General features: G+C 38.7%; 1 protein-coding gene and 1 long non-coding RNA gene across 2 annotated transcripts in view; both read right to left on the bottom strand.

The window, feature by feature from the left end:
* Positions 1-1707: 1707 nt before the first annotated feature.
* Positions 1708-2860, bottom strand: LOC118333622. The gene is made up of 3 exons (XR_004796981.1): positions 2786-2860; positions 2078-2106; positions 1708-1969 (listed from the first exon to the last, which is right to left on the bottom strand). It is a non-coding gene; the product is annotated as an uncharacterized LOC118333622 (long non-coding RNA).
* A 3284-nt stretch (positions 2861-6144) lies between these two features.
* Positions 6145-9096, bottom strand: part of LOC118333982 (paired box protein Pax-5-like) — a 4254-nt gene continuing 1302 nt past the window's right edge. Inside the window, exons 2-7 of the mRNA XM_035669804.1 lie at positions 8865-9030; positions 8099-8296; positions 7962-8002; positions 7769-7876; positions 6373-6516; positions 6145-6277 (exon numbers count right to left, since the gene is read on the bottom strand). Coding sequence (XP_035525697.1) covers positions 6255-6277; positions 6373-6516; positions 7769-7876; positions 7962-8002; positions 8099-8296; positions 8865-9030 — 680 coding nt within the window. The 3' untranslated portion in view covers positions 6145-6254. The remainder of the gene's footprint in view (positions 6278-6372; positions 6517-7768; positions 7877-7961; positions 8003-8098; positions 8297-8864; positions 9031-9096) is intronic.

The following is a 9096-nucleotide window of genomic DNA, read 5'->3' as shown; positions in this document are numbered from 1 at the left end:
GTGCAAAAGACATTCTTCCAACACTCGGTCAATCTGGTGTGTTTTTTCTTTCTGGCCTGTTTTGGTTTCAGCTTTGGTTCACTTTCACTTCTGTTTGTCCAGCAGTGAATGCATTGGGACGTTGATTAAACAGTCCAGCGGGTCCCTGATAAGGTTTTGTTCCTTGTTGGTTCGTTTCGCCGGCTCTGAAGCCTTAAATTTTCCTCGAGTCTTCTCCTGATATGATTATTGATCCTATAAACCTGACTTGATAAGTATTCTCCCCCTTTTTCCTTTTCAGTCGGAGCTGCTGCTTCGGACTCTGAGAATGGGAGGAAGCGCTGCAGTGATTTTATAAAGGTAGGAAGTGTTAGCACAAATTATTCCCCAGAATAAAGTCCTTTGTGTCTTTTGAACCTGTGGCCGCACAGAAGAGTTTATATCCCACCACACAATGCAATGAAGCATTGCAAACGTATCCACACACCACACACACACACACACACGACACACAGTACCCAAGGTAAATCCACCACCTTAATGGTGAATTTAAGGGGAGAATTATTGTCCATTTTACATTAGGGAAGTGAGTATAGGTAGCTATATTCACGCGTTGTTTTTTTAATTGGATATTCATTATTATTAAGGACACTCTGTTTTATTATAGATGGTATGTTATCATTTCGTGCTATCATTCATCAACACATTTAAATTACTACGTTTGCCCAAAAACGACACCTATATAACATTAGACATTATCAAGTTTGCAATAAATAAAATTTAAATGATTGTTACTTATTACCACGCGATACTTAGTCGAGTAATACAGTTCTATTATAAAACTTTAAATATGATTGTGAACTTCTCACTCTACTTTCTATATTTGTATAAAAATGTTATATTTTTAAACTCTGATCTAATTCAATGATGTAATCTTTCTCAATTTTTTAAGTGAGACAATGTGAACTTTTGCTGGAGATGGGCAGCACTGTGGTCAACAAGACAATTATGGTTACAATGTTAAAACCTGGGTTTAGACAGGTGCACAAGAAGGAAAGTCATAAAGTTAGCAAATGTCAGTATTTAAACTACGCTATCTAAGCTTTGCCTACATTAGCCACCATAAGCTGCTCATACCAGGATCATGTGGGGTACGCTGCAAAAACTCTGGGTGGTATTAAAGGGACACTTCACCATTTTCATAAGCTTTGTATTGGTTAGAAAACCCAGGTGCATATTTTTTGAGATGGGTCGTGCCACCTTCCCTCATTTTTCCCCGGAGGGGGGATGGGATGAAATACGGATTTCAGTGTTGCACTTCCCTGCTTCCAGTTGATTGTAAAAATGTCATGTTTGGTATCCTGGACGCAGAGTCTCACTATCGTTTGTTAGGGAGGGGGGCTGAAGTGAGACTACAAACACTCTTTTCTCGGTCAAATAGGCACCAAATTCAAAATTTATGTTACATTTCGACTACATATATAACCCACTTTCAATAAAGATTAATGTTTCCACGGGTGAAATGCTTCTTTAACTGAGTAAGGGTGTGTTTTATTGCCTATAAATCCAACGTTCATTCGTAAGAGGAAAACTGCAGTAGTCTAGGGTTTAAAGCTTATTGATCATGTCTGAGATTTTACATTTAAATGTATTATATGTTTCTATGAAAATACATACTTTGTATGTTTGGCTCTCACCTGGTGAAAATGAGATATGAAACGCCAACACTGAGAAGCATGCTATAAACAAACACAGGACTGGTGGTTGCAAAAAACACAGTATCGCACATGTAATGCAGCAGCAGTAGAAGACAGGACAGAAGGAGCATCAAACAGTGACACAGCGGGGACACAGAGATGGAGATAAACCCCAGTAGGCTTTTGATCAACCACAGGAACATCTGGAGAAGGTGCAGGAGCAACCAAACAGTCCACAACAGCAGACATCCAAACAACCACAACGCTTTGGATGGAAGAAAGATGTCCGCATCCTAAAATACACAGAAAGAGATGTAGAGAGAGTCCTTCTGTCTTGTTTTAGGAAGTTGTGAGTGTTCGACAGAGTGTTTGGGTTTATGTGGACTTACATAGTCTTGTACATCAGTGTCTTCCTTTCCAACTAATCCCACTTGAGCAAGAAAAAGAGAAAAAAACTCATAAGTAGTTATACAATCATCTTAAGTTATTAGTTACATTACAGATTAAGATTTTACATTATAAAAACATAAAATAAATAATTAAAATACATATATGTAGAAAAGGCTTTCTAACCTGTTTGGCTTGTGACCATCTGTTATTATAAGTTCCACCAAAGACCAACCAAGCTCCTCAAATGGTTTAATTTAAATTAATGTCCTAGGCTCTAAAAGCTAAAACTCAAAAAGCCTAAATTAATGAATTGCAGCTATAACAGTTAAATGCTGCATAAGCATTAGTGCACCAGTATTAACAATCTAATAAATATATCTAATAATATATTAGTCTCTGGGCTAATTTTATGCAGAATGAGTACTTTTACTTTTCACAGTTTAAGTAAATTCATCTGATACTTTTACTTTAATAGGATTTGAAATGAATGGCTTTTACTTATGGAGTACGTTTACATTGTTGACTTTATACTTCTACTTCTACCAGCACAGGGGTGTATAACTATTCCTATATTTCTATAATAAAAGACCACTTTCACTTACTTTTTGCATTCCTCTTTTTAATACACACTGAACTCTTCGATAAGTACATTAAGAATGATTTGCTGTGAACTTCTTTCATTCACACATACATGATAAACATCCAATTTAGTCACTTACTGAGGAAAGTCAATGCCAGGAGGAACAATATCACACAGGTCATCCGCAGCCCTTTCCCACTGTGCCTGTTGCTTCTCTGTAGTCCAACCTACAGTGCATTTATACAAAGAGACATGTGAATCACTTTAATGTATATTTTCACACTTATTGTTAAGTATTACCCATGATCCAATAATGATAAAAGATTATATTAATAATTTTGAAAATATACATTGAAGTGATTTACATAGCTTGTGTGTAAGATAATTAAAAGATGAATTAAACACTGTTAGTATAGATGTATAACTCGAGCCTGTGTTCATGTGTATTCATTGATATCTAACTTTTCTACTTGTCTACTTGCTTTGTCACATACTATGAACTAATACTGACGCAAAACTACTAACTTTATTATGCAATGAAACTTTTACAAACAATCTCAAAACTTTAAATTTGCCTTTAATAGATTGGTTTTTAATTTTATTCTTTTATTTTATTTGTATTTTGAAATGTTTATTATTTGTATTATTATTATCAAAATCCTTGTAAAACTGGAGTATATGTATAGTGCATTCATAGTAGCTGTAGTAGTACTAATATTGTAGCCTTTAGCAACTGTAAAATTAGACTGATATTAGTAACAGTACATGTGTTATAACCACAGTAGTTTCAGTAGACTCCTTAGTGGTAACAGTCGCCACCAAAAGGCCTGTTTTGATAATAACATCATTATTGGTTTATAGCCTGTTAGTTGCAACACCACCAGCATAAGACATAATACTGTATTTGGTCTACAAACAGCTGCACAAAGTGACCCCAGTATATTAATAAATACTAATAGTAATAATAGCTTCATCTTCATCTTACCTGTGAAAAATGTAAAAAGAAGTCTCCCTCTGCTGCCTGCTCGCTCTCCCTGCAGATGGTAATGATGTGAGCCAGACGGCGGTAGTGTTTGGACTCAACACAGCTGCTGGGTGATGGACACTGTGGACGGAGATCATCATCATCATCATCAGCATCATTGGAGCCCCTCAGGTCATGGAGACAGCAGGCTGGACGGCGGCTGCACATTGTTACTGCCGTGGACTGCCCAGTAGAGACTGAGCAAGTTTATCCTCTGTGTGCCAACAGGGCTGGGAAAGTGAAAGTGACTGCAGGTTGGCAGAGGCAGAGCTGCACCTCCCAGCTGCTGCTCCAGTGCAAACTCAGAGCTCAACATTAAGTCATTACTTATGAGTGCTTTGATCAAGGAACACATGGAATACAAAACTGGATTTGCAATATGTCTTTTTTTTCTCTTGTATTGTTTGTAATATTATATTTTAAGGGAGGGAAAACAATGATGGTTTTCATCAAATTATCATCTGTGTCCAAAGGTGCAAAAGGTCCAAAAGCCTGTTGACCTGCCAACTTTAAGTGTTTTACAAAATACTTCTCAATAAAAACAGTTGACAGCAAGTTTTTACATGTAAAGTTTAGGTTTAAATGTGTCCTCTCCCTGACCTGTGTTGAGGAATGACTCAGCACATGAAATATATATATATAATATATATATATATTATTATATATAATTAAATACTGTAGCCACATAAAATAAGAAACTGGGTAATTTAACAACTTCAAATGGTTTTGACTGCCTATGTCATTTAAAAAAAAAACATCCATGATTATTTCAGGAGGCTGAAACCTGGGTGAGGATGAAAAACAGCAGGAGAAATGGCTGATAAAGCTTAACCAACACAAGCCAGGGATATATGTTTTCATGGTTTACCTGTTTCAGATGTATTCCCTTTGAAGACACCTGTAGGCCTGGTTCATGTTATATCATGGAACACAGCCTGGTATATCTTTGGTCGGGTTCCTGTTGCTTTTGTTGTCTAGACCAAAAATAAGAGCTCCCTGTTGAGTTGTCTGGCTTTGTCACTATTCTCCTAGCAACAGCTGGTCTCATAATGTCCACTGGAGAATTGGCTGCACCAAACTTATGTCGGAAAACAACTCATTATTGGTAGATTGCTGGATGGTGAGCAGCCAGTTCAAGTTAAATATCTTGTCTTAAGGAGCTGTTTTAATGAGTTGCAGCTTGGAAGTGCAAACTTGCTGATATTATTGCTTGTGACCAAGCAAAGTACTGTCAACTGCTGCCCCCTACTGATGCAAGAGTCTACTACATACTAGTGATGTTCAGCAGGAGAAGAACCGGCGGAACAGATATTAACAACAGCCCTGCTCTATTTAGGGTGTGTGCCAATAAACAGTAAAAAGAGTTTGCCTTCTCATACCATCATACCACCAAACTTTGCCTGTTGTTCTACTTGAGTTTTTCTCCCTCTTTCTTTTTCTCTTTTTTTCTTTTCTCCTTTCATCATAGTTTTTTTCTTACTCACACTGAGAGTCTAAGGTTGTTATGTTATGGTAGGTATCTTGTAACAATTGTAAAGCACTCTTAGAAACATTGGAGGATTTTGGGCTTCAGAGGTAAAACTGATTTGACTTGAGATTTGTCTAAAGAGTTGAAAGCTCTTAACCTCCTAAATATATGGAAGCCCATTAATGCCAGGAGAAGAAAGGAAATTTGATAAGGGATGAAAACAATAATAATAAAAAAAAATGAAATACCAAGTCAATATTTAAAAAAATAAAATGATCACACAATTATAGAATCGTTATATTCTTACCAGGAAGAGAACAATTCTGATAAAGAATGATGAAAATAAAAATAATGCGAAAGTAATTAACGTTGACATTTTGACTCTATAAGTCGAACATGTGTGATACCAAGTCATAGTTCTGAGTCAGAGGTCGTCATGTAAAAAGCTGTTGAACCATGTTTTGCTCTTTGAATTACAAACACACAGATTGCAGATTATAGAACATATATACATAGAAAAACATTCCCAACAGTCTCCCATATGAATAGTTGTAGACAGTATGTGTGCCTATGCCATGTTTGTGGGCGTCTGCATGTGCTTGTAAAACATTTGCCACCACGTGTCTGCTCGCTACATGCCTCCTATAGACTGATGCGACACACTGCTGGCCACAGATTTCTTTCTCAGCGGTGTTCTTTGACCCTGCCAGTCCCTCTGGCATCTCCCGTCTCCTCCTTTAATCCCTCATGCTGGAGGGGAGGACAGGGAGACGCGCACTAAGGAGAGAAAACAGCCACTGTTCTCCATCACAGGGGCCCTAATGATGCTCCCCCTCAACCACTGACTGAGGAGAACATGGCCACAGGGGTGACAGCAATGGGAAACAATATGTTGGACTGATGAAGCTCTGTTAAGCCTCTGAAACAACAGCATGTGCGTGCTCTTTGACTCCACATTATGTAAATAAACCACAAAAGGGCATATGTCATTGAAGTTTTATTTAAACATGTTGGTAACTGTCATGTTGTAATAATCACAATTTCAGTCAATATGAAATCCTGTTTTTGGCACTGAGAGGATGGTGTTCTTTCTTCTGAGGTGTTTTGCAGCCTAGTTCAGCTGTAATGACACGGAGGCCCTAAACAAGAGGACAGATGAGAGAAAACCCTTTGAGAAACACATTAAAGCTGACTCATATCAGATATAAGTGATCATATTTTGACGCGGACTGACCTAAGAGGTCTTGATCATGATTAGCTGGCAGGCCGGGGTAAAAGGTGAGGCTGGAAAAAGAGGTCAGGCAGGGGTCAGACCATCCCCAGGCGTCATTACAGGAACATGGCTGGTCGTAGTAGTCACTGCAGGAGACTTCTCCTTCTGGAAAACAAAATAGCTCCTGTCATAGGTTCACTTTTATCTACCTCAATCCTCCTCACTGCAATCGTCACTTGTTCTAATTAGTAGAATGACAAAATACATGCATGTGTGTGCTCCCAGATGTAAGTATGCATATTTATTTATGCAATCTCCTATTCTAATGGTTGCAGTGATGGAGTGGTGGAGGTGTAAGTGGGCCTGTAATGAGAGGCTGAGGTGAGGGGGAGGCAAGGAGGAGCAGAGAGCCTGCTGGATGAGAGGACAGAAGCCTGGGGCGGTGAGGTGGATCTCCTGCTGTTGAGGTTGTTTCAGCCAGAGTAATATTAACACAGGACCACTGGCTTTACTCATCAGTCTGCTGTGTGGTCTGGTGCCTCAGAGAATCCACTGTAATCTCTGTGTCTGCAAATCTACACATGTTCAATCCAGTCTGGAGTCTTACATTTTGTCTTTAAAACACAGGAATAGAAGTTGCCATTTATTGTTTTTAGCTTGTTTCAGTCATTTTCTTGATATATTTGTTGAGTCAGGCGATTTTCCTCTGAAAGAAAATTCCTGAAAACAATGAAACTGAAAAATGTGGATGTACAATCACTGACTTCATCCATAGCTTTTCTGTTAAATTAAGGAACAATCATCACAGCTAGCCTGTGAAGTCACATTTCTATTAGCCCATAGATTCCCACACCAAGAAAACTCTGTGCACAACTTTACCCATGTTTTCACTGCAGGAACCAGGGACTAGGAACCTTTGGGAAAACTCTGTGTTTCCATTGCAGGGAGCAGTGTCTGAATTAAGTTCTGGGGACATTATTTTACCCTCCAAAATCCCTTTTGGAAAAAATCTTTGTTTAGTTTCAAATATGAAACAGACAGTAGCAGTGAACTTTAGACTAATTAGACTAACAGCCATTAGCATTTTGTAGTATTCCTATAAAAAAGTATAAAGGACATTGATTTCTTCTATCCCAACAGCAGAAACCGTGCACTATGAAGTACTGTATATACTATATCTGTAGTGGGTAATCGAGATAGAGCTTGTGACTGCATTTAATTAATGTAAAGATCTGTTTAATTACAAAGTCAGCTTAATGAAATTCAGCTTATTCGTCATTCATTTTTCATTATTCGCACATGTGCTTTTCCTACTGTGATATGTCAAAATGTAAAAAAAAAAGGCTTATTAAGCAAAAGCAAATATACTCATATACACACACACAAATACACTGATCACATCCACAGGCCACATTACCTTCCTTACGTGTGCTGCTGCATTTCCGGATTCCCAGAATTCCACTGATGGAGTAGGTGGACTCGGAGGAATATGCTGTTTCCATGGCAACACGTGATGCTGATGACACTGCAGGGGGCAGAGGTCAGTGTCAGGAAACAACAGAGAAAGACAGAAAGATCAAGAGAAGAGAAGAAGGGACAGAAAAACCTACCAACGTCACAAGACCCCGACTGGACTTTGTTTCTGATGATCCTGCAGAGACAGAACTCACTCAACACTTTACTACTACTGAATACTTTATTGATCTGTGGAGTCAAGCACACACATACACATGAGACCTATTCATACCTGTTGATTGAGCTGATGCTGGGCACGCTGTCGTGGTCGCACACTCGCTCCAGCAGCAGTCTGTCTCGGATCTCCCAAGCGAACATGGTGGGGTTGGTGTGTTTCAGATGCAGGATCATTTGCACGACTCTGGGAGTGGCCACTTTGGGCTTAGAGCCTCCAATCACTCCCGGTCTGATGCTTCCCGTCTCATTATACCTGAATTCACAATATCTGTCAGGAGGGTTTTAGCATTTTACCTGTGGTAGAAGGTTTGTTAAATATAGATGCTGAAGTGATTTATGTATCTATTTATGTTGGAATAAAAGGAGAAAAAGCACCATCACATAACCGAAGAACAAGAAAACCACATCTTGAGATTAATTTATATTAAAAATAAATGAATTTCAGAATAATGCTTCCTAGGACCACACATCTAAGACCACACATATTTATTAAATTAGATATGTATTAGTACACACATGGATAGAACATGAAAATAAATATAATGCATTATTTACATGAAAGTTGGCAGTTTTTATCTCTATATTATATATGTTATAATTATATCTCTATATTATTATCTATTCCCAAATGACCTATGACCATTTTGAGATGCTGATGGTTCTCATATTTCAACTTTGTAACACTGTAACTTTGTTCTGTAAAAGGCTACTACTAATAAAGTTTATTATCATCATCATCACTGCACCTAACATCTGCTTCATGGCGGATAACTCTGCACTCTGAATGAATAAATCAACAAACAGGCTCATATTCACTTTACCTGGACAGTATTTTGCTGACACAGCCGTGACTCACGCGCAGACGGCGGGAGATCTCGCAGGGACGCACGCCCCGGTGAGCGAGCTCCACGATGCGCTGTCTCACCACGTGCGGTAACGGACGCCCGTTAATGAAGACACCGCCGAGCTGGTTCACCCCGCCAAACCCTGAGCACCGGAGCGGATCAAAGAAGCGCCAATGACAACAAAAAGACATGGACACACACACACACA

Source organism: Morone saxatilis, unplaced genomic scaffold, assembly GCF_004916995.1.
Source record: "Morone saxatilis isolate NCDOM2014 unplaced genomic scaffold, NCSU_SB_2.0 Contig22, whole genome shotgun sequence".
Taxonomy (NCBI): Eukaryota; Metazoa; Chordata; class Actinopteri; family Moronidae; genus Morone; species Morone saxatilis.
The sequence above is the reverse complement of the archived record's forward strand: the minus strand, read 5'-3'. Positions and strand labels throughout refer to the sequence as shown.